Source organism: Syzygium oleosum, unplaced genomic scaffold (assembly GCF_021117445.2).
Source record: "Syzygium oleosum isolate NSW1041296 unplaced genomic scaffold, Sole_v2.1 Sole_v2.02, whole genome shotgun sequence".
NCBI lineage: Eukaryota > Viridiplantae > Streptophyta > Magnoliopsida > Myrtales > Myrtaceae > Syzygium > Syzygium oleosum.
In genome coordinates, this window is record NW_026607486.1 from 20364197 (window position 1) to 20390349 (window position 26153).

Consider the following 26153-nt stretch of genomic DNA (forward strand, 5'->3'; position numbering starts at 1 on the left):
GCAGCTGGGAATCTTTTCGTGAGTCGCCGAAGCATTGCAACACTTAGATAATTTCAATTTTTAGCAAAAAAAAAACTCAGATAATTTTAATATGGTTTGTGCACACTCCGACAGAACAGTCCAAAGTACAGCTGCGCACAGCTCTGGCGCACTATGTACGCGCGTGGTCCACCGTTGTTCTTCCTTTTCCGAGCCGCAAAAGAATATGTGGGAAAAATCTAAAAATACGAATGGAGCGCAATAAATTTAGGAAGAAGCAAAGCGCGCGATTGAAAGCAAAGTTGCAAAGCCACGCAATAGGCGACGCAAAGAAGTAAAATCAAGCAATGAACCCAAGTTTTTTTGGGAGAAAGTGTGAATTAGAAGTGCACCCGGAACGTAATGAATCCGTCGTTTTTTTTAACTTCGATGAAGCGAGTTATAATTAAAGGTATAAAACATAATTCACGAATTAGACGCGATTCTTCATTTGTAAATAACTCCATGTTTTGAGGCGCCCGCTCGAATTGCGGCATGGACATTATAAGCCCATTTCACGAATTTTGGGTACACGTGTCCGGAAGATAGAGTTTCGGACAATGCATTAACAAGCGCTAGAGTTAATTGGACGAAACTTTTTTCTTTTAAACTAATAAAAGAAGTGGAAGTGGGTGGATGATATGGATTGATAAATCAGCAACGATCACTTGCCGTTGGCGCGTCACCACCTTGAGATTCCATTCTGTCCTTCTAAAACAAAGAAAAATCGCCAGAAACTAAGGACAAAAACTCAAAATATAAAAGGGAAAATGACATACTCTAACCTGATGTGCAATGCGGTTCCTAAAATCTTAAATTATTCGATGTGATCTATGGACTTTTGATACGTGTTCAATTTAGCCATTATACTATATGAAAATGTTCAATACCGTTCTCGAACTTGAATTAATGGAAGGATAATATCGAACATTTTCACGTAGTTTAGGGACTAAATTGAATACGTGCAAAAAATTCAGGGGCTGTATTTAATAATTTAAAAGTTTGGAGACCAACTTAAATTAACGGAAGGATAACATTGAACGTTTTCGCATAATTTAGGGAGTAAACTGAACATATGCAAAAAACTCAGGGATTACGTTGAATAATTCAAAAATTTAGGAATCATATTGCATGTGAGATCGGATTATATTGAATAAATTAAAATTCAGGTATCATATTATATATCGATCAAAATTTAAAAATTATTTGTGTTGTTACCTTAAAATAAAAGGAAAGAAAAGAAAAGAATAGGGGAGACGTAGACGTAGGTGGACGTGCAGGTCCAGCCCCCGCCCCACCCCCCAACTGTTTCCAAATACAGACACGCGCTGGTTCGTCTCCGTCTCCTCCGTCGGCATCAGCGTCAGCGTCAGCGTCGGCATCGGCATCGGCATCGGCCCGTACAGAGAGAGACATTCCCGAACGCTATCTGCTCTTGTTCAACACCTCCTCCCTCCCTCCCTTCCCCGCCACCCTTTCAAACGCTCACATGTTATCTTCAACTCCAACCCCACCTCCAACTAACTCTCCTCCTCCTCCGACGACGACGACGACGATCCATCCGCCGATCGGAGCCATGCCCCCGCCCGATTCGCCTCCCCGGCCGGTCCTCGGCCGCCTAGTTGTCCTCCTCCTCGCTCTCCTCCTCCAACTCCTCCTCCCGCGGCCGAGCCTCGCGTCGTCGGCGGCGGGCGGCGGCGGCGGGGAGCTCACGTACCTCTGGCCGCTCCCGGTGGAGTACACCACCGGCGGCGACTCCCTCTCCGTCGATCCCGCCCTCGCACTCGTCGTCGGCGGCAGCGGCGGGGGCTCCAGGATCGTGAAGGACGCGTTCGACCGGTACAAGAGCATCATCTTCCAGCACACCGGTGTCTTCTCCATCTTCAACGCCTTCCGGAAGCGCGCGTCCCGGTACGACATCGGGAGGCTGAGGATCGTGGTTAGCTCCGGGAATGAGGAGGTTCGTCCGGTTTGCGATGTTGTGGTTATATATATAAAATTTTTTTTACTTACTCGATCGAGTCGGCGGAAATTGGGGCGGGCGCGCGCGCGCGCGATGTGAAGTTTGAGTTGTTGGTGAGCGTGCGCGTTTCTTTTTGCAGCTTCAACTCGGGGTGGATGAGAGCTATACCTTACTCGTGACGAAGAGTGATGGGAAGTCGAGCATCGGAGAAGCGACGATTCAGGTAAATGACCAACATAGAGAATCAATTGTGGAGTATGGCGAATTGAAAATAAACAAAGCTTTCAGCCAAATCACTTCACGTGTCCAATTCCATCCCGTGACAATCATATTGGACGGGGAGCTTAGATCAGGCAACTATCTAGTAGAGGTGTCAAAACCAAACAATATACCCGAACCGGAACACGAACCGACCCGACCCAATCCGAAGTTTTGGGTATTTTCGGGTCGGGTCAACTTTATGTTCAGGTTTTAGCTAAGCAAATGGGTATCTCAATGGTTTTGGTTCGGTTCGTGTTTAGAACACAAACCGAACCGAAATACATATTTTTTTATTTTTTATTTTTTATTTTTTATTTTTAGAACCGAAACACATTTCACTTTGTAGCATTGTCATTCATCTTCGTCCTCCTCCAGAACGTGAAATTGCCCGCCGTCATCAACTTCGTCCTCCTCGGCGACTCTGCCTTCGTACTCCTCATCTACTCTGCCGCCATCATTCGGTCCAAAGAGCTCACGAGTCACCATAGTCTGTCTCGAAGTGGTGTCACTAGATTAACGATTCAACCGGCAAAATTTAAGTCTTCATCCGCATTTGTGTCTTTAGTAGATAACTTGATAAGTTCATCAAGCAAAGATGCATACTTGCATCAAATCCGATAACTTTCAAGCAAATAACAGGACAGCATGATGTAATTCCCGGGCAAATCCATGATAGAATCGGTAAAAAGCATGGTTTTGGAGCATCTTGACCCGCATTAAGCAGAAACCGAAATGTGAGAACGGAGACGAGAGGCAATCAGAATCGCCGAATTCAGAGGCAATCGAGGGCGACGAAAACTAGGGATACATAGGAAGCGTCAATTTAGATAAAACAAACAATAAGCACCAACCATCGAATCAATTGTAACATCGTCAAATATTAGCTTGAATCCAAAAAGACCCGAAACCCAAAACCTGACCTGGTTTTGCATTTCAGGTCATGTTTGGTTCGGGTCAAGAGTCCATATATCTTTTATGATTTGGGTTGAATCGGGTAGCGTGGAGACTAGACCCAACCCGATCCATTGATACCCCTAGGTGTAACTTAACCTTAATTTATAATAAAAATCTAAAACACGAACCCGAACCGACCCGATCATGCAGCTATATCATGTTCGGGTCTTGTTTCGGGTCGGGCCAATCACACATATTCATTATTTCGGGTCGGCTTGGGTATCATAAAAATCCGACCCGACCCATTGACACCCCTACTGTCTAGGTTGTACAGTCTAGCATAACTTTAACAGTCATGACAGGGGCATGAGCACACAGACATGTTTTTGCACGAGACCATGACACATTCATGTGGTAATATAGGCGTTTCCGTTTGCTGCAGGCAAATACTGTTTATGGTGCATTACGGGGGTTGGAGGTATGTGCAAATGTTTTTAATCTCTCTCTTCATGTATTGACATAATTTAAATGCGGTATTGCATTGCTATGATAGTTAAATTTGGTTTGCTAATGGTGGTAAGGTGCTGGAGGAATGTTTCCTTTTCTTTTCCCCCTTTACTTTCTCGAGCTAGATATGTGCATCGTGATAGCGGTTGTTATACTGAGAAAATTATATCCGCACGTGATCTTAGAAATTGTCAAACAGTTACAAGCATTGACTTTGCGATGGACAGCATCCTACCTCGTTTATAAAACGTGGGAATCTTGTGTTTGGCAGAAGCTTATGGATTAGAAAAAACAGAAGGTACTCATCAAGCCAACTGTAAGCTTGTATTGGGTACTACATTCTATGCTGCAAACTCGCAATTCTCATCCACCATCACCCATTTCTGTGTCAACGCATTTTAAGAATATATCTTCTTTGTATTTATCGTTCACTAGTATTTCGGTCATATTTCGAAGGTGTAATCTCTGTATAAGGTTGATCCTCAAGCTGCAGTTTCTTGGATATGTGAGGCTTCTATCTCAAACATTCTTTTACGTTGTTTCAGACATTTAGCCAATTATGCACCTTTGATTATAGTACAAAGTCGGTACTTGTGCACAAGGCTCCATGGTATATCCGAGATGAACCAAGGTTTGCATATCGTGGACTACTACTTGGTAAGAGCAACGATCCTATTAATTGAACATGTTGAACGGTGAACATCCTTTAAGATTATGTGATGTTTGTTTTATTGGCGGCATGGTATCTTCTATAACAGATACATCGAGGCACTACTATCCCATCGATGTAATTAAGCACATACTGGATTCCATGTCATTTGCTAAACTTGTACGATATGACAACTCGCAATTCCTTCTTGCTCTTAGTCTCAGTGCACTTTTCCTGAAACACTATACTGATCACTATTCTATGTTTTGCTCGTTTAATTCCTCCCATGGGAATTACATTCTGTAGAATGTCTTTCATTGGCACATAATAGACGAACAGTCATTTCCTCTAGAAGTGCCTACCTATCCCAAGTTGTGGCAAGGGGCTTATACAAAATGGGAGCGATATACAGTGGAGGATGCATATGAAATAGTGAAGTAAGATATCCATTGCTTGTCCCATGATGAGCAAATTCTTCTCCTTTTTGCGATTGAATTGTATATTTGTTTATATGCTCTACTTGAGAATGCTTTGGATGTCTCAGTGGGTTTATGTTGGTCAATATGAGATATTAGCATGAATATGTGAAATCATCTCTTGGATGTAAGAAGTTGATTTTCTTCGATGACTGTTCCTTTTCCTTTCAGTATGGTAATTTTCTCTTCGAGACCCATTTTTTGTTCCCAAGATGAAGCGTACCAGATATTGACTGAGAGAATGGTATAGAGAGTCTTATGGATGGAGAATTCGTTGTATATGTTCAAACTATAGCAAAGCTTTTACCAGTGAGAATCTATGTAAAGTAATTTAATTGCTAGAGGTAATCTGACAAGAAGTGCATATGCAATTATAGACTGCCTAACGGATCAACAAATAAGATATGTTCTCCCCTCCATACTGCCACTTAATTGATATTATGGTTTCTGTCATCACATATTTTGAGTTCATGGATCTGGCACCCGGCAATGTACTAACTTCGTCCTTTTGTTTTCATGCTGGCTTTCACCGTATGAAGCTTTGCCAAAAGCAGAGGTATGTTCTCACGTTTATTTCTTTGTTGATGTTTTGATGAATGCGTTCTCACGTATTTCATTGCAATTATAGTTTATAAATTCGATATAAGTCTATTGAACTTATTTGCTTGTGTCAACTGCTGCAATGAACTTGCATAAATCTGGTAGGCCTTGGAGCTGCTTTAGTGTATAGATGAGTCTTTTTTATAATTATGACAGAGTTACTTTTATTATTGTGAAAACGTAAAACTATATTGTAATTTTTATGAATGTTTTTGTACATCTTTATCTCTCTTTTCAACTTCTATTTATAAGAAGTTAAGGATATAAACAAATCAACAATAAATCAGAAAGAAATCAAGGAGTGATTTGCAAGAGATTCGTTGAATATCAAGAGCGATTGCTGAATATCGGGAATGGTTGTTAGAGATCTGCTGAATATCAGATTCCAGATTTGATATCCTTTGACATCCCCCCCCCCAAGCTGATGTGAGAGATCTCACAGTAAGCTTGTACTGCAATAGACGAAATCGAGTGGTAGATAGGGCTTTGGTGAAGATGTCCGCAGGTTGATCTATGGAGGAGATGTACTGAACATGGAATTGCTTCTGAACCACCCGTTCCTGAACGAAATGATAGTCAAACTCAACATGCTTCGTTCAGGCATGAAAAATGGGATTACCAGTGAGGTAAATAGCCGAAATATTGTCACACCATAAGACAGGAGGACTCAGCAATGAGACATGGAGGTCGCGTAACAAGGCTTCTATCCATATGAGCTCGGCCGTTGTATCGGCTAGACACTTAAATTCCGCTTCGGTGCTAGAGCGAGCTACAGTCCGTTGTTTACGGGAGCTCCAGGAAATAAGATTAGATCCAAGAAAGACACTATAACCACCAACAGACCTACGAGTGTCATGGTCACCTGCCCAACCTGCGTCGGAGAAAGCATGTAGTTGACAAGTAGAGCTGCGAGTAAGCATAATGCCATAATTAGTAGTACCATGCAGAAAACGCAGAATACGCTTAACGAACTGCCAATGTGCATCGGTGGGAGCATGCATGAACTGACACGCGGTATTCATTGCATAGGCAAGATCCAGCTGAGTGATGGTAAGGTACTAGAGAGCGCCGACAGTACTACAATATAAGGTAGGATCATGATATAAAGCTCCGTGCTGCAGTAAAGACGGGTCAGTACCAGTAACACAAGGAGTCGTGACTGGTCGAGCATCTTGCATATTGGTACGTTGAAGAATGTCGTGTGCATACTTGCCTTGATGGAGTAGTAGACCTTTGTCAGTTCTTTGCAGTTCAATGCCGAGAAAATAATGGAGCTCGCCGAGGTCCTTAATAGCAAATTCTCGTTGTAGGGATTCAATGAGAGTAGATAAAGGCGCTGAGGGCGACCTAGTTAAAATTATATCATCTACATATACCAAGAGAAAGACACTGTATGCCGCCGAGTGAAGCATAAATAAAGAGGAGTCAGCGCGAGATACTTGAAAGCCAAGAGAGAGAAGAAAAGAACTTAGTCGTTGATGCCATGCACGCGGTGCCTGTTTTAGTCCATAAAGTGAACGTTGTAGACGACATACATAGTGAGGATGAGGAGAGTCGACGAAGCCTGGAGGCTGCTGCATATAAATTTCCTCTTCAAGATGACCATGGAGAAAAGCATTCTTCACGTCCAATTGTCGAAGCTACCATCCCTGACTGAAGGCAAGAGAAATAACGGTGCGAACCGTTACATGTTTTACCACGGGACTAAAAGTTTCATGGAAATCTACCCCTTCTTGTTGATTGAAGCCTTTGGCGACTAACCGAGCCTTGTATCTTTCAAGGGATCCGTCGGCCTTCAGCTTGACTCGAAATGCCCACTTACAACCAATGGGTTTGCAATGTTTCGGTGGAGATACAAGGGTCCAGGTCTGATTGTGCATCAAGGCAATGTATTCTTCATTCATAGCCGCTCGCCATGCTGGATCTTTATTTGCTTGAGTGAAGGAAGTTGGTGTCGGTATTGAGGAAGGTTTGGTTTGCAGGGCATAAGTGTGATCAACCCAAAGTTGACGCCGTGCCAAAGTTCCATCCCGCAGCCTTGTCACCATAGGATGAGATGAGGCAGCTAGCGGTGAAGGAGAGTTGGAGGTTCTGGCACTATCATTTCGAACATCAGTAGTGGGTGGATCTGGGAGCAGAGATGACTTCGATTCTGAAAAAGGTGTTGGAGAATTTTGCTGAACCTGTACAGGAGAAAGAAAATTAGTTGGGGCAATAGAGATGCGCTCCATTGACTGAGGCTGTTGCACGTTTTCGTTCAAAAATGGAGGGAGCATAAGACATTCTGGAGCCGCAACAGTGGTTTGACAAGCATTCATTGGACCAGAGGTAGTAAAGGGAAATAATTGCTCATCAAAAATTGCATAGTTGGTAATGTAGATGCGACGATCTCTTAGAGAATAGCAACGGTAGCCCTTGTAGCAGGACGGATATCCTAGAAAAATGCATAAATGAGATTTGGATTGGAGCTTATTCTTTGCATAAGATCGAAGATTGGGATAAACCGCACACCTGGAAACCTTGAGATGCTAAATAGAGGGAACAGCTTTATGAAGTGTCTCCCATGGTGTTCGGTTCTTTAGAACTGGTGTCGGCAGCCGATTGATAATATGTACTGCAGTCTCAAATGCAAAATCCCAGAAGCAAGGCGGCACAGACGCATGATTAAGCATTGAAAGGCCCATTTCAACAATATGGCGATGCTTTCTCTCAGCTGTGCCATTTTGATGATGTTGATGAGGACATGAGGTCCTTTGACGAATGCCACGATCCTGTAATAAACGCTGAAAAGCGGCCGAGAGAAATTCGCATACACAATCACACTGAATGGCTTTGACTGTGGTGGAAAATTGATTTTCCACAAAATTAAGGAACACAGACAAAATTGAGAGGAATTGATCACGAGATTGCAACATGTATAGCCATGTAAATTTGGAATAGTCATCAACAAAACAAATATAATACCGATTATTAGATGTAGAGGTTACAGGAGCTGGACCCCACACATCAAAGTGAATTAACTACAACGGAAAGGTAAATCTATGATGGGTGGGTGCATGAAATTGACTATGACTCTTACTAGACATACATGCAGGACACGGTGAGAGTGCCACTGGTGATTTATTAAGAACTTGACAAACAACTGAGAAGGCAGCATGACCAAGTCGGTTGTGCCACAGACGAACAAGATTGGTTGTAGAGGCTTGGAACACGAACGGAGATGACAATTGCGAAGAAGACGCTGGAATAGAATAAAGGTCGTGATCAGTTTCCCCTTGAAGTAGAGTTCTCCCCGTGTAACGACACTTCATAGAAAAGGAGTTTGATGAGAATAGGAAATCACAGTTGTTTTCTTGACAAAACTGACGTACAGATAGCAAATTCTTTTTGATTGTGGGAACAACGAGAACATTAGACATACGAAAATGAGGAGAAACATAGCTACCTATGTGAGTAATGGGTGGATGGGACCCGTTACCTATGGTGACTTGTTGGGATCTAAAACAAGGCTGAACATTAGACAGACCGGAAGGATTATTTGTCACATGGTGGGTAGAACCAGAATCAGGATACCAAGATTCACCGGAGAAGATGGAAGGTAGAGGAGGAATTTCAGCAAGTTGAGTTGAGGAGAAAATTCGGATGGTGGATGCTGAAGAAATCTGTCACGACAAACATTGGCACTGTGACCGTGTTTGTTACAAATCTGACACCGAAGATTGCTTCGTCTCTGACTCTGGTTATTGCCAAAAGATGGATTGAAATTGGTGTTGAGATTCCGATTGTGATATTGTTGGCCAGCCCCTCGATAATTTCTGTCTCTTCCTTCTTGATTCCGATTTTGAAAAGAATGCCCATTACCTCGAGAATATCTGACAGCATGTTGTTGTCGTGATCTTTGAGGTTGTGAGGAAACCATTGCAGGCCCATCAAAATGTGCAGCAAATGCAGCCGGTGGAGCAACAGTAGACTCCATGAGATCTAAGCGTGCTTCATGGGACAATATGAGACCGTGAAGGGCATCTCTAGTCATTGTTTGATTTTGACTTTGCACTGATATGGATACTGCAAGGCTTTGATATTCGGCTCCCAATCCACGAAAAATATGAGTTTGATACTCATGATCGGAAATAATCTTGCCAATCGAAGCGAGTTGGTCTACAAGAACAGTGGCTTGTTGAAGAAATTTCGTAACTGTTTGGTTGCCTTTCTGAAGAGCTTGCAGCTGCATTCCAAGATGAGTTGCTCTAGCAAGATTATGAGCAGCATAAGATGTACCAAGGAATTCCCATGCTTTTGCGAATGTGTTGAAATCTGAAAGCTAACCGACGATGGCGTCAGATGTCGTGCTAAGAATCCACCCAAGTGCGATTTGATCGCGTGTTACCCACTCGTCATATGCTGGGTTCGGAATAGTGGTGGTGGTTCTATCTGCTGTTTGCACAATTTGGCTAGGTGGACATACTGAAGATCCTTCCACAATTGATCGTAGTTTGCTTGCTCGAAGACACGGTAATAGGCGTGCCCTCCAAATAACAAAATTGTCTCCTGTGAGCTTGACTCCAATTGCTGGACAGGAGATGGAATTTGCAGGAATTCCAGTGGCTGTCGATCCAAGTACCTGGGTTGTTAAGCCAGGGATGGTACTTGAGATCGAAGCAGATGTTGAAGAAGGCGAGGATGCCATTTGAGAATAAAATAAAGCTTTCGCTAGAAAAACTCTGATAACATGTGAAAACGTAAAACTATATTGTAATTTTTAAGAATGTTTTTGTACATCTTTATCTCTCTTTTCAACTTCTATTTATAAGAAATTAAGGATATAAACAAATCAACAATAAATCATAAAGAAATCAAGGAGCGATTGCAAGAGATTCGCTGAATATCAGGAGCGATTGCTGAATATCGGGAATGGTTGTTAGAGATATGCTGAATATCAGATTCCAGATTTGATATCCTTTGACAATTATCACTGCTAGCACAATTGTAGTATTTGCTGATCTTCTTTCTTAACTGATTTTAGGAATCCATGTGATGGCTGAAGTAGATGTCCCTGGTCATGCAGAATCATGGTAAGCCGCTTCCTTGCGGGAGATTTTGCAGCCTGTGATGAGACTACGTGGACATTTTTAGGTCGTACATCCTAAACAAGCTACCATAAATTTCTGATCTTCTTTAATGCAGGGGAAAAGGGTATCCTGAATTGTGGCCTTCTTCATCGTGTAGAGAGCCACTTGATGTTTCCCAAAGTTCTACTTTTGACTTAATCTCTGGCCTGTTATCAGGTTAGGCATCCACTATCTTTATCTACAGAGCTAAATCTTCCATTTTGCCTTCTTGTTGCTGCTTTTGATGTACGAATTATCTATACATCTACTGTAATATAGATGTTCAAGTTTCATGAGTTCCTGAAGGAAGAAAGCCATGTCGACTTGAGTAATAATATGTGAGAAACTTTCGTAGTATAGAGCTTTGCTCTTAAAAAGTTTCTGCATGGACAAGGCCCTACTTGAGTAGGAAAGGAATTGTTGTCATTTAGTAAATGCCGGAGATGTTATGGTATCTACTGAAACTTCATTTTTCTCATTCATTTGTGGTAGGAAGGGGGCTTGTTTGACAAGTCTTTGACACCTGATGACTTAAGTAGCCATTGGTTTGTTCTTAATATTTAAAGGGCTACATGCATTGGAAGTCCTAAAACTTATTGCGAAAGTACAATTGAGTCCTAAAACTTTTACAAAGTACACTCAAGTCCTAAAACTTATCAAATCAAGTCCTTCCGTTGATTGCACTATTTGAAAGTTTTAGGACTCGATTGCACTTTCGTGACTAGTTTTAGGACTCAATTGTACTTTCGTAACAAGTTTTAGGATTCAATTGCACTTTTTGAAAGTTTTAGGACTCTATTGTACTTTCGCGATAAGTTTTAGGACTTCTAGTGTACTTATTCCATATTCAAAATATTAAATCATGAAAGTTCATGCTTTACTCTGAGAGCTAGAATATACATAAAGAAAGAGCGCATTCTCCCTATTACTTTGGTAAATTCCTGATATCCTATGCGCCTCTTAGATCTAACGCAAATCTGATCGTTGCAGATATGAGAAAAATTTTCCCCTTTGAGCTATTTCACTTGGGTGGTGATGAGGTTAACACAGGTTAGTGCAATTGACCTTGGCATCTCTCTTTTCTTTGCAGTCATTTGTTCTTTAGCAACTAAATGATCGGTAGACCTTTTCTACGTTACAACTGTAGAAGTACTTTAGAAAAGTTGACTTAGGAATGTAACAGGGGCTCTTGTTTTTGTAACTATCTCTACTCTGTGCATATGGGTTTTCCTTCAGTTTCTTTGGAGTGCTAACTTTTTCTGGGTAAACTGTGGGAAATATCCTCATTTCCATCCTATGTCATTGGTGTTAGCGCATGGGAAACAAAATGAAGATGCGGAAGGCTTTAATAAGGAAAATATCTGCTACTTAGTATATGCTTAGTCCCATACTTAAAAGAACTGAAAAATCTGAATTTCAGACACCAATATCCAATTTTTCACCATCAAATCTTCTCCTATTTTTTGGAACAATAAATTTCAAAAAATTCATGAATCGTAAGCTTAGAGACTTCTAATCTCTACATGTTAGAACTATGTAGATCCTTCACTGAGCGGCTGCACCTACAAGAATATTGAGTGCAGATATCAGAGAACTGAACTTCCTACTTCTGTAAGGACGAAGCATTTGTAAAATAATACCAACTGGTCATCCTCTGTATACCGTTAAAGGATCATGTAGACATTATTGGAGTTACATATATCTGATGCCCATAATATTACCAAATATAAAGAATTTAATTTAATGGGTGACTACATCTACTTGTGAAATAGCAGCATTCTGGAATTTGAGACAGTAGGTTTTCCTGTTTCTCTGGATTTAAGTTTTATGATCTCAAGCCATTTAAGTTATTATCGTTATCTGTATTTCTTTGCAGATTGTTGGACATCCACTCCACATGTGAAGCAGTGGTATGTGAACAACCGCTTTACTTGAGATTTATCCTACTTTCAAGAAGTTTGGCCTGAGAAATTGCAATTATTTTCTATGTTATCATAAACAAAGCCGTCTCTTCAACCAACTTATTAATGTTACTATGGTCTTAGATTTTTGCCAAAGCTATTACAGCAGATTTATTTATTTTATTGAGTTATGATTACAGGAAAGCCTTTTTTGTTTATGCAGTACTTTGTTTTCATTGATGTAGGCTGGGTTAGTGCCTTGACTAAAATATCTTCCAGCTTACCTAGAAAACCACGCCAAATTTACAAATGTGCTTTGGAAATTAGATTTTAGAAGATTTGAATGGAGTTATGAAGTATTTCCATTATTAGGATCCTCAAGAAGAGAGAAGAATAGTGGGGCAATAACAACGTGTCATTTTTAATTAGATCTCTTCAGATAACTGCTGTAGTCTGGAAGCAATTTTCACTGTTCCATCTTTTCTGGTATTGAATCAAACCATCTATTTTCAGAGATGCAATTTTTCTGTAAATGATTTTCCTTGAAATTGTGTGAATTTAGCACTAGCTTGTTTCTCTGTGGTATGCCTCCCACTTGGCGGCCCCTCTCTCTCCTCCTCTTAATGCAGTCTACCAATTCTTGCTTCCAGCAACTCATGTCAGATGCTGAACATGAGGGTTATTTTAAATGCAGGCTGCAAAATCATAATATGACTGGCAAAGATGCGTACAAGTATTTTGTAGTCAGAGCGCAAGAAATTGCCATTTCAAAAAATTGGACCCCTGTCAACTGGTATTTAGATGTACTACCACCTGCTGGAGGCAGTTGGTTCTCACATTGTTTATGATTTATAATAATTGAGCATGTTATTCTCCTTCTCTTTGCCAATTTTCCTAATTTACATTGACTCTCTGCACCAATATGACAGAACTTACTGTTGAAGAGGCACATCTCAACACCGGTTTCTGCATCATTTTGAGACACAGATTTCAATGGAATTGTCCTCTTGATGAGATGACATGTTGATGTTGTTGAATGTTAAGGAATATCACTTCTGATGTTTAGGATATTCACTTTGTCGTCCTGTAGAAATAAAATGACAACTTTTCGATCAAGAACTTCTGGTAATGTCAGCACATGGACACTTGTACTGTAGTGTTCTTTATAGTGCTGCATGGAAGAATGCTTTTCAGACCTTGTAGCATGTCTATAGAAAAATGAAAATAGTACTCAAACTAGAAGTTATGTCATTAATATCATTGTCTTTGCTTATAGAATAGGACTTTCTTAGCACGTCCTTAAATTTGGGCCAATCATTTTGAAAGATTTTGGCAGATTCAGTGCTAAAATGATGTGGGAACTAGATTACAGTTATAAACGGGTTATGGCCTGGAGATCCGGTTGACTAACTTCTTCCTGCTCGAATTTTCAAGATAGTAAGTGGTTAATATCAGGCTTCTGGCCCTAGGTTTCCAAGGTAGAGAAGGTTTTTGGAAAACAACATCGTGAAAGAGCATGAATGAAGGACTCCTAGGTAGCTAGAAAATGAAACTGTGGGCTAATAGAAATTATGTTTGTTGCAATCGGTATTGAAGACAGTAATTTTTTAATTTGCATTGTATATTTTTTTATAACGTTAGAGAGTATGACATCGATTTACAATTGCTTCAGGGAGGAAACATTCAATGCATTTCCCCAGAGCCTTAGTCCAAAGACGATAGTACATAACTGGTAAGTTTAGATCAGTATTTAATTCATGCTGAGTGCAAGCTAATTAATTTTTCACACTGTAGGCTGGGATCTGGTGTATGTCCAAAGGCTGTCGCAAAGGGCTTTAAATGCATTTTCAGCAATCAAGCTTTTTGGTATCTACCTTATTTAGATGTGCCATGGGATCAAGTCTACACTGCAGAGCCCCTCGAAGGAATAAGTGATGCTTCCAAACAAAAACTTGTGATTGGCGGTGAAGTTTGCATGTGGGGAGAGACAGCCGACACTTCTAATGTCCAGCAAACAATATGGCCTAGAGCTGCTGCTGCTGCAGGTAAGCCAGTCTCTGGGCATCGTCCTATACTGAAGCATTGAGTCTTATTCTCTTCCGCTCTCATCCTTCTTTGTCCTTTCAGAGTTTCATTTTTTTTAAAAAAATTCTCTGGAAAATCCCTTCGGCGAAGTTATATCTGCATCCCTTTGCTTATAAAACCTATTATTTTCGTCTAATAACCGGTAAAGCAGTCTTTCCACTAAATGAAAATTTTCGTTCACAAAAAAGGGCCAATACGGGGGTTGTTGGTTTATCACTGTTTATCCTTAAAGCCTTTTCAAGCCTCCTCCGTTTATTACGCGAAAAATAAATGATTTGAAAAATATTTTCCTAAAAATGATCGCTTATATAGTCCATGGAAAATTGTTTTATTATCAGCAACAATTTATATCTGAACATTTTTGTAAATGATGAAAATATTTTTTGTTCATTTATTTTTGTAAGCGATACAATGGATCGTTTTTAAGAAAATGTTCTCCGAATCGTTTATTTTCCGCGAAACAAACGGAGCCTAAATGAAATTTTTGTTTCATTCTGTGGGCTTCTTCCCAATTCTATGGGACGTGGATTCATTGCCTCACTGACCACATGGAGGAAATTTATGTTCTCCTTTATGTGCAATCTCTCTCTTTGGAGATGTATAGTCCTTTGTTTTTTGGTGAACAGATACATATTGGAAATCAGTTTTTTAAGTGATTGATACAGAGATGGAACATAAAAACACCTTTTGGCATGTGAAATGGCTCTTCTAGGGCGTGGAAGTCCTCATTGCCTTTGATCTCCGCAAACCTCAATTAGCCAGGTCATACCATTTTACTCCTTTTCCATAGATGGATCATGTATGTGCAAATCCTCCTAAAAGATCATAGTAGCCCCGGATCGGTAGTTTTTCTTGTCTTAGTTTTCTCTTCTTGGCGTGGTTAGGAGAGCTTGAGTGCTTAATGCTAGTTGTTATAGACAGACTGCTTGATGCTAATACAAAAGTGTACCAATGCAACGAGCCCGGCCGTACTAAAAGCCGCACATTCCTTCTTTATGACACAGATTAGAAAATCGATATTGATGGTATATTCTTAATCTTTTTGCATGGATCCGTATTTATTTGCTTGTTTCTATTTTGCAGAGCGATTGTGGAGTAGGAGAGATGCCACATCCACCGGAGATGTAAATAAAACAGCATTACCACGACTACATTATTTCAGATGCCTCCTGAATGGGCGGGGGGTTCAAGCCGCTCCTGTCACAAACCGATACGCACGGAGTCAGCCAAAGGGTCCCGGTTCATGCTATGACCAATGATTCTTCGAACGCCGCTATTCGCTTCAATATGTAAAATGCTGCTATGTTACTTTCGCTGGGAAATAAGATCATGAGCTATTTAGAATTATATCCTTTCCAGACTTTGCTCGCAAATCTAAATGTGTGCGTCTCTCTGGGTATAGAACGTAGATGATCTGATCACATGAGCTTTGTAAATGCATGCGGGGCGATTCCAGGCTCTCACTTCTCGTGCCCTTAAACAGATTCCAATTCTTAGCCCAATTTATTCAAAACAACTGATTTTGGTTAGATCATCCAACGCTTACTAAATATGGTGAAAAGTTATTTACATAAAAATAATCTGTCATATCTAAAGTCATTTCAATACATATAAAAGTTGCTTTGAGTTACTGATTGTGTATGAAATTATGAGCAAGATGAATAAGCTACTCATCACAAAAAAATTGTTGCGATTCTGAATTGAAAATTATTAAGTACATGGGAATATTATTAGTAGAATTTGTCACACATACTATTCTTACGTTGAAAATTGCTATCAACTGAGAATTTACTAATTATAAATAGGTAAAAAAATATTTCCCCTAATTCAAAGTTATTATTACTTGCAAAAGTAACTAGTTATTGATAATCACGTTCTTTATTTTTTATGTAAAAGATAAATTAACTGTGGATAGGTAAAAAAATCGAGTGGCTTCTCCGTGGCCCCATGGTCACTTTGCAACGCCATCATTCACTCCACCCTTAGGCCTCTCTCTCTCCCTCCGCAATGTTGCCAACCTCAGATGACCATAGATTTGGGGTCGCCGGAGGTCGGGCAGCTATTCGCCGTGGTCGCAACCTCTATGGTTGCAAAGATTGCGACCACCACAAGCTCCCTATGTGCTTCACGGGGAGATATATATTCATGGTGCAAGTAGGTTTTTGGGTAAATTTTGAAAAAAAAAATTTGATGCATTTTGCTCATTCTAAGATAACAGAAGGTGCTCAATTATGTGATTTCATAGTATCACCTTATAAGCAAACTAAAGTGATTATCAAGCGGTTGTCTTATGACACTTTTTTAGCGATAATGCTATATATATCGAGATTGATATATAAAGTTGGCATGCTAACTGTTTTGAGATACTGTAAGTGGGCCGTTAAATAAGTGGACCGTATACAATACGTAACTATAAATTGCCTCATCATTTAATATATCAATTTTATAAAATCAATCCTAATATTATAATTTTACTATTTCTCTACTTGATCAAACTAAAAACAGAACATACAAAAATAACTTACTTAAACAATACAGATTTGTTGACGCCGGGGAGTAGTCTACGTAATAAACACATTTCAAGAAATTGTCAAAATGGAAATTACGATAAACGGCAATCTTTGCTTCAACACGGACATTACTTCTCTAATCTGCACTCTACAACATCGACGAGACGACAGGCTCAACTGAGACGGAGAGTTCTTATATGCTGCCGCTATGCAAGGTGGACCGAGTGCGGAGTGCCTGCCCCATATATCCATGCGTACTGTTGAATCAGGCATGCATGTTCATGCTAAACAATACCTTCATCCAGCCGTTCCGCGCTGCTCGCTTCCTCAACTGCCGCCGGAAGAACAAGGCACAAGAGGAAGGGCAAGCACGACAAGCTACAACACAGCCAACCCGCCCACACGAGGCCGGGCGGAAGAAAAGAGCTCACCAGCCCGAAGAAGGCCACCAAGTCGGACACCACTCCGAAATACTCCAACGCGATCGCAAAGCGGGGGCACATCCCACGCAGCAGCATGCCGTTCCACGTGGTGGTGAACCTGATGGAGAGCAAGAGTACTACCGCGCTGGCTTGCAGGTGGGTCAACCCATGGTACTGGTTGAAGAGGAGCCCGTGGTCATGGGAACTGCGAACCCCAGCACCTCCTTCCCCAGCTCCTGTCTCTGGAACAGTTTTGCTATCAGGTGAACCGAGGCGGGCTGGGACGAGTCGAACGTTCTAGCCTGGGAGCTTCCAGCAGGCGTTGTGCTTCTGGTACCGTGCGCATGCAACGTGCTAATGGCTCCATCACCGATTGGCAGTGAGACATCTACTACGACGGAGATGGAGTCGTCCCCCGCCTGGCAGCATGTTGGGCTACCGCCACCGTGTGAAGCGGAAGCGGTGGTGTGGTTTGGAATCTGGTTGTTGCATGATGATGCAAGCAATGGAATATGGGAAGAGAGGCTGGGGAAGAATGAGATGAGCCATGAACGAGTCGCCGAAGTCCAGTGAGCGGCCATTTCTCGTTAGGACATGTGCCTCTGAACAGAAGATGTGCTATTTATAACGAAGGAAATGATTCGCAACCTCGTCGTATCTGGTTTGCGCGTACATTGTTGACTAGCAGTCTCGGGCAAAAGTCCTGATCACGGAAAGGACAGCATTGGTCAGTTGCAAGGACTTCTGCACTCGTTACGAAAGTTTGGACTTTTGCAATTGCAAAAATCCCAATCCTGGCTGAAGGTTGAACTTTTACGACGCAAAAGGCAAGAGTGTGGCTGAAGGTTGAACTTTTACGACGCAAAATGCAAGAGTTCAATGAACTGATTATTCGGGGGCATTATTAGTAAAAATGGTCACGCATGCTATTTTTTATGTCGAAAATCGCTAGCAACTGATTATTCGCTAACTCTGAATAGGTAAAAGAAGATTTCTCCTAATTTGAAGTCATCATTACTCTCGAGTTATTGGTAATTACATGCTTTTTTCATGAAAAAATAAATCGACCACGAAATCAAGTACTAAATAGCACACACTTTTCTCTCTCTCAAAAAAAATAAAATAGCAGACACTCGATGAGTTATTAATCTTTTATTAAAAATGATTATGAGTCTAACAGTCCACTGTGCCCGATTAAATTTACTCAATTCAAAGGCTAAAATGGGCACGCTTGGACAAGCAATTCCCTTCTTAAGCCCAAAATGTCCACGTTGGCTCTCTCAGGCTTGGTCATGTTTTATATAGAGAATTTAATGACTTTTTTTTTTATCACAAGCGGCCGCACAAAAACTTTTAGATCCAGTGCTAGGCCTTAACGGATCAATTCTATCACCTATACGTTGAAGGGCACGTAGTTTTAACAGAAACCTCAAGTCTTACTAATCAATTAAAGACTTACTCCTTAAATATTGAGGGTACTTATTCACTTTAGTTTTCTAATTTTGCAAATGCATCAGGTATTATGAATGCTCGAAACTTAGGAAGGAGACCAAAACAGACATTGATCCTTCTTCACATCTTGGGCCAACACGAATCTTGGCCTGTGGATTACTTGGGCCTAAGTGCTTGGGAATGCCACAACCCATATAAAGCCCAGTGACGAGGTTAAAATTGTCAATCTGCTGCCATATGAATGAACGTTTTATCTTCTTCGCAAGGACGCTGCAAGCCGCGGTGGTGTCTGAGCGAAACTCACTCGCAGGTCCATCTCTTTGCGCGTCTTTATCGTCCTTCGTCTTTGTTCCGTCCTTTCCTCGTCAATTGAATCTTTGTGTGTACTTGGTCACCGATGCTTTTATTCGGTGTACTTGCGAAAACACTTTGGGGAAGTATGAGTTCTTGGTGTAGCGAATTGGTTTGTTGCTTTCAATGCCCGAAATGATATGACGCAGAGAAAGATAGACTTGAAAAGGAATTCCAAAATATAATGTTTATTTTGAATATCGAAGTACTATTTACAAATCTTAGGCGCCTATTTATAGAGAGGCCGCCTTTTGGGAACAAATCAAATATTTAAAATCAAATAACATAATTAAGGAAAACAATATTAATAAAGGGGAAATTCTTCAAAACGCGTTCCGAAATCTACAAATCATGTCCGAAATCTTTGAAGTCTTGAAAATCAAGGATTATTTTTAAGGATCGGAAATCAAGGATTTTGATTTGATATGCTGTACGCACCATAACTCTTCCAGATCAAAAGTTATGATCGTTTGAAATTGACCCGTCATTTAAGGCGATGGCAGGAATGCTTGCTCTTTTGACGCTTGAAAGTTTCCAAATAAGCATTTGCTATTTATTCTACATCAGTCTCCTCCACTTCATAAGAATTCGACCCCGAGTTATTGTCAGGATAAAGGGAAGTATTTGGGGAATGATACTCAAACAGGTCCGCTATATTGCATGTTAGAGAAATATTGAGGTCACCCAGAAGATCAACAATATAGGCATTATCATTGATCTTCTTTAAAATTCGGCAGGGGCCAATTTTCTTGTGCTTTAGCTTGTTATATGTACCGACAAGGAAGTGCTCTTTGCGAAGGTAGACCATCACTTCATCACCCTCAACAAAAACTTTGAGGCGACAATGTTTATTTGCAGCAGTTTTATAGTCAGCAGTGGAAGCTTCCAGCTGTTGCTTCAGACTCTTCTATTTCCTGCAATTTTGTTGCTAAGTTCTCAGCCGCAACGCTATATCCAGGGATTTTGGGCAAAGGCATGAGGTCCAGTGTATGTTGTGAAGTTCGTTCGTAAATAACCTTAAACGGCGATTTGCCTATGGCGGTTGACGGTGTTGTTGAAGGCAAACTCAGTAGGAGCAAGATATCGGTCCCATTGCTTTGGCATGTCACTACAAAGGCAACAAATGATATCCGCCATAGTACGGTTGATGATCTCAGTTTGACCGTCAGTTTAGGGATGGAAAGAACTGCTATATTGTAAATCCGTCCTATATGGTCCTCCAAAAATGACTGAGGAACTTGGTGTCACGGTCGGATGTGATTGTTTTGGGCACACCATGTAGGCGGACTACTTCTCGAAAGAATAGGCTCGCCACATGGGAAGCATCAAAAGTTTTTTTGCAAGGAATAAAGTGTGCCATTTTTGTGAACCTATCCACCACCACAAAAACATAATCCATGCCTCGTTGGATTTGGGGAAGGCCCAACACGAAATCCATTGAAAAATCTACCCAAGGTCTAGAAGGAATAGGTAAAAGGGCGTAAAGACCAGTGTTCTGCGAGTGGCTTTTGGCAGTTTGACAGATGTAGCACTTTTTAATAAATCGCCCAACATCCCACTTCAGTTGAGGCCAATAGTACCGCTCTTCAACCAAGGCAGCAGTTTTGTCTCGTCTCAAATGTCCTCCAAGGGTGCCACTAAGGAGCTCTCGAATAAGATGTTCCCGCAAAGAGCCGCATGGGATGCACAACCTATTGCCAAAGAACAAGAATTTATCTTGAACGATCATATTGCCATGAGAGCCTATCATAGAACACTTTTCCCAAATATCTTGAAAGTCATCATCATCGGCATAAAGGGCACAGAGGTGGTCAAATCCCACGACGTTGGTGCGCATGGTGACGAGTGTTGCAGTACGACGACTAAGTGCATCAGCGACTTTGTTCAAGTGGCTTGCCTTGTGTCGAAGCACCAAGTTGAATTGCTCCAAAAAAAGAGACCCAACGTGCATGCATTCGATTTAGATACTTTTGACTCTTGATATACTTGAGTGCTTGATGATCAGTGTTAAGGGCAAATTCATGTTAATAAAGATAGGGCTGCCAATGCTTGATGGCGCATATTACAACAAAGTACTCCTGTTCATAGGTAGACCATCGCCTACGGACATCATTAAATTTTTTGCTAAAATAAGCAATAGGCTTACCTTCTTGGGAGAGAATAGCACCGATGCCTACTCCAGAGGCATCACAGTCCAATTCGAATACCTTTTCAAAATCTGGGAGCATCAATACTAGTGTCGTGGAAAGTTTCTCTTTTATGAGAGCCAAGCTAGCTTATGCTTCATCACCCCAATAAAATTTTCCTTTCTTCAAGCATTTAATGATCGGGGCCATAATGGTACTGAAATTTCAGATAAAGTGTCGGTAGAATGTCATGAGCCAGTGGAAGCTACATGCCTCCCCAACGGTCTGGGGAGTTGGCCAATCGCGAATAGCAGTTACCTTTTGTGCATCAACTTGGAGGCCTTCTGCTCCAACAATATAACCCAAGAAAAGGAAGGAGTCCGTTAGTCATGAAACTACATTTCTTCAGATTAATGTACAATTGGTTCTTCTGCAAGGTTGACAAGACATCCTTTAGATGTTCCATATGCTGTTGGTCATCTAGACTGTATATAAGGATGTCATCAAAATATAATACCACCAGCTTACCACTGAAAGGTTTGAGGACTTGAGTCATCAAACGCATGAAGGTGCTGGGTGCGTTGGTGAGACCAAATGGCATGACAAGCCATTCGTACAACCCTTCACTTGTTTTAAAGGCCATCTTCCATCCATCGCCGGGGAGATGCGGACTTGGTGGTATCCACTTCGTAAATCAATTTTTGTAAAGACCTTTGATCTAGCAAGCCGGTCTAGCATGTCATCTAGGCGAGGGATTGGAAATTAGTATTTGACAGTGATTCGATTAATTGCGCGACTATCGATGCACATATGAATGCTCCTGTCTTTCTTCGGTGTGAGGAGTGCGGGGACTGCACAAGGGCTCATGTTCTCACGCAAGAAGCTTTTTCGAAGGAGTTCTACCACTTAGTCTTGTAAGAGTTGGTTCTCCTTCAGGTTCATCCAGTAGTGCGGCAAATCAGGGAGGCTCGCTCCTGGAAGAAAGTCAATCTCATGTTGGATATCCCTTAAGGGAGGTAATCCGATAGGTAGATCATCCGGAATGACATCGCTAAATATTTTTAACAACGGTTGAAGAGCCTCAGGATTGAGAATAACAGCTTGTTGATCACCTTTTTCCATAGTCATATACATCCCTTCACGTTTACGAACGTTTAGCATAACACCTGCACTTTGCTTCTTCGGGGCACGAGGAGTGTTACTTCGCGGTTTCAAAGTAATCTTTGTCTTTTCCCACACAAAAAGAGTAGGTGTTCTCTCGGGCTCGATGAGTGATATCAACGTTGTACTGCCGCAATCATCCCAGCAAGACATGGCATGCATCCATCTCCACCACATCACAAATAATAGTGTCCTTATAGGACTTTCCAGTTGAAATAGATAAACGACATAATTGTGTTACCTTGAGTTATGCCCCTTTTCGAATCCACCCGATTGTATAAGGGGAGGGATATGACTCAGTCTTTAGCTGTAAGTGGTCCACTAGGACCTTGGACACAATGTTCTCACAAGTATCATTGTCGATGATGACATCGCAAACTTTGCTGTTGATAGTACAATGGGAACGGAAAAGACTGGTTCGCTGGGTATCCTCTTTTCGCGAGGCAAGCAATAGTCGTTTGACGACACAGTTGACATGCTCACCCTTTTCATCCTCCAAATCTTCTTCATCCACCCACTCATCTTCGTATATTTCATCATCATGAACGACAACATTGGCCATTTTCCGCCATGGGCAATCACTTGAACGATGACTCGGTTCATTACACTTGTAGCATCTAACTTAGTGTTACGATTGTTTGCAACAACTGGTTCTTTGGGCGCCCCAACATTACTCCCCGAAGTTCGGTTCATATTGCTGGTTTGTTGGTTGGAGGATTCTAGAACATCTAATTCTCCCCCTTCCAAATGATCCACATGTAGAATAATTATTAGCCCGATTAGTGGGGCTAGTTTTCTCCAGTTGCATCTCGATATTTTGAGCCATTTCTTGAACATCCTCAACAGAGAAAAAATGGTGTAGAGAAACGCAGTCTTGAATGTTGAGTCGCAAGCCATTGATGTACCTAGCAGTCTGTTGTGCCTCCGATTTAGCCAGGTTGTTGCGGGCGGAGAGTTGGAGAAACTCCTCCGTGTAGGTTAGGACTGATCGGTTTAGCTGCTTACAATTCTGGAATTGCTGAAACAACAATTGTTCATAATTGGTTGGAAGGAACCTAACCTTCATTATTTGCTTCATCCGATTCCACGCTCGGATGGGAGTATTCCCTTGTCTGCACCGAGTTAGCTGTGTCTGCTCCCACCGGGCTGATGCACCTCCCTTCAACTTGTACGGCACCAGTTTTACTTGGCGGTCCTCTTCAATCTCCATGGCATTGAAAAATTTCTCAACTTCCCAAAGCCAATCTAGAAAGTTTTTAATATTCAAGCTACCATTGAAGGTTGGGAGGTCAACTTTCAATTGATATTGCTCGGGGTCTCGTCGAGATCCACCGTTTCGACGAACTCCACGAACAGGCCCGTCTAGGAACTCTTCGTCTTCTTCTTCAGAGTCCTCCACATAGGCTTGTCGCCTCTGTCGGGGATTTGCCCCACGTTCCATAGCTACCTCCGGGACTCGAGCGGCTTGAGCACGTTCTACCGGAAGATTACCAGGTATGGGGTTGGCGGACAAACGCTGGATGGCAACAAGTAATTCTTGAAACCTCTGTTTGGTTTGCTCCACAAATCGATTGAACTTAGCCCGTGTAATAGGCTCTTTTTCATGGCCCTCAGCTATGGGGAGATTGACATTAACGTTATTTGTCATCATCACAGGAGAGACCTACTCTGATACCAAATGACGCAGAGGAAGATATACTTGAAAAAGAATTCCAAAAGATAACATTTATTTTGAATATCGAAGTACTATTTACAATATCTTAGGCGCCTATATATAGGAAGGTCGCCTTTTGGAAAATAATCAAATATTTAAAATCAAATAACATAATTAAGGAAAATAGTATTGATAAAGGGGAAATTCTTCAAAATGCGTTCGAAAATCTGTAAATCATGTTCGAAATCTTTGAAAGCTTGAAAATCAAGGATTATCTTTAAGGATCGGAAATCAAGGATTTTGATTTGATATGTTGTACGCACTATAACACCTCCGGATCAAAAGTTATGATCACTTGAAATTGACCCGTCATTTAAGGCAAGGGCGGGACTGCTTACTCTTTTGACACTCGAAAGTTTCCAAATAAGCATTTGCTATTTGTTCTACGTCATGATATCATAAGTCATCACGTAGATTTGGCTGCATGCTTTTTCACTTTGTCGATTGGTGGTCTCTCATATGTGTGATCGCTTGAATTACGGTTATATTGTTGTGGTTGAGGCTTACTGTGCTTGTTTTCATGTGCGGATTCTCCAGCTTTTAGCTTTGCTTAGGTTGGAATATAACAACGTGAAAGAGCCTGCATGAAAGAATCATAGATAGTTAGAAAGTGACGCCCTGTGCTAATAGCACCGATGTTTTGTTGCAATCAGTACTCAGCCGTCCTATTTTTTGTTCTCCTTTCTTTTTTGCATAACATTTATGTGTAGAGAGTATGACATTAATTTTCAATTGCTTTAGGGAGGAAACATTTAATGCATTTCTCCAGAGCCTTAATCCAAGGACGATAGCACATAATTGGTAAGTTTTGATCAGTATTCAAGACATGTTGATTGCAAGCTAATTCATTTTGTTGAAAAATCGCAAGGAAACCCCTTTAGCTACATCCCTTTGCTCTCGTCTTATAATCTGTAAAGTAGTTTTTCTACTATATGAAAGTTTAATTTCACAAAAATGGGCCAATTTGGATCACCCAATGGTTTTGTATGAGTTTATGGTTGTATGGATTTTGAAGACATAGGGCTGAGGATTAACACCCGCGTGGGGGGTTGGTGTGGTTATCACCATTTATCCTTAAATGGATTTCTCCAGGGAGGAAACATTTAATGCATTTCTCCAGAGCCTTAATCCAAGGACGATAGCACATAATTGGTAAGTTTTGATCAGTATTCAAGACATGTTGATTGCAAGCTAATTCATTTTGTTGAAAAATCGCAAGGAAACCCCTTCAGCTACATCCCTTTGCTCTCGTCTTGTAATCTGTAAAGTCGTTTTTCTACTATATGAACGTTTAATTTCACAAAAATGGGCCAATTTGGATCACCCAATGGTTTTGTATGAGTTTATGGTTGTATGGATTTTGAAGACATAGGGCTGAGGATTAACACCCGTGCGGGGGGTTGGTGTGGTTATCACCATTTATCCTTAAAGCCTTTCTGACACTGTTTCATGCTGAGGGCTTCTTCCCGCTTCTACTTAAAGTGGATTCCTCACCTCGTGGAGGAAATTTATCTTCTCCTTTACTTGGAATCTCTCTCTCTCTCTCTCTGAGGAAAATGTATAGTCCTTCCTTTTTCGGTGAAAAAACATATATCGTTTGAAATCAGTTTTTGAAGTGATTGAAACAGAGATGGAACATGAGAACACCTTTTGGCATGTGAAATGGCCTTTCTAGGGCATGGAACTCCTCGCTGCCTCTGATTGTGTTCCCCCGTCTCCGCAACCACAATTTGCCAATTCATGCCTTATCTTATCCTTTTTTATTGATGTATCATGTATTTATTAGTACTCCTAATAACTTATTGTAGCCCCGGAACGGTAGTTTTTTCTTGTCTTAACTTTCTCTTCTTGGTGTGGTTAGGAGAGCTTGAGTGCTTAGTACTAGTTACAGATGTGTAAAATGCAAAGTTATAGACAAATTGGTCGGTGCTAATACAAAATTGAACCAACGCAAT

At 41.1% G+C, this 26153-nt stretch overlaps 1 protein-coding gene across 1 annotated transcript; it reads left to right on the forward strand.

Annotated features, from left to right (window-relative positions):
• Window positions 1-1546: 1546 nt before the first annotated feature.
• On the forward strand, window positions 1547-15820 carry LOC115673000 (beta-hexosaminidase 1-like). Its single transcript, XM_030595014.2, has 15 exons — window positions 1547-1978; window positions 2121-2204; window positions 3579-3614; window positions 4189-4300; window positions 4402-4472; window positions 4599-4729; window positions 5308-5324; window positions 10392-10440; window positions 10553-10653; window positions 11467-11526; window positions 12353-12386; window positions 13072-13170; window positions 14050-14109; window positions 14172-14422; window positions 15546-15820. Exons 1-15 carry the CDS (start codon window positions 1595-1597, stop codon window positions 15719-15721), a joined length of 1665 nt encoding a protein of 554 aa, XP_030450874.2. The 5' UTR covers window positions 1547-1594; the 3' UTR covers window positions 15722-15820.
• The last annotated feature ends 10333 nt before the right edge of the window (window positions 15821-26153 follow it).

What these genes read in the sequence shown, in the direction of transcription:
- LOC115673000 (XM_030595014.2), top strand. Translation starts at nt 1,595, where the DNA reads ATGCCCCCGCCCGATTCGCCTCCCCGGCCGGTCCTCGGCCGCCTAGTT. An exon ending in CCATGTCATTTGCTAAACTT is followed by an intron (nt 4,473 to 4,598) that starts GTACGATATGAC and finishes TACATTCTGTAG; the next exon opens with AATGTCTTTCATTGGCACAT. An exon ending in AATTGGACCCCTGTCAACTG is followed by an intron (nt 13,171 to 14,049) that starts GTATTTAGATGT and finishes CAATTGCTTCAG; the next exon opens with GGAGGAAACATTCAATGCAT.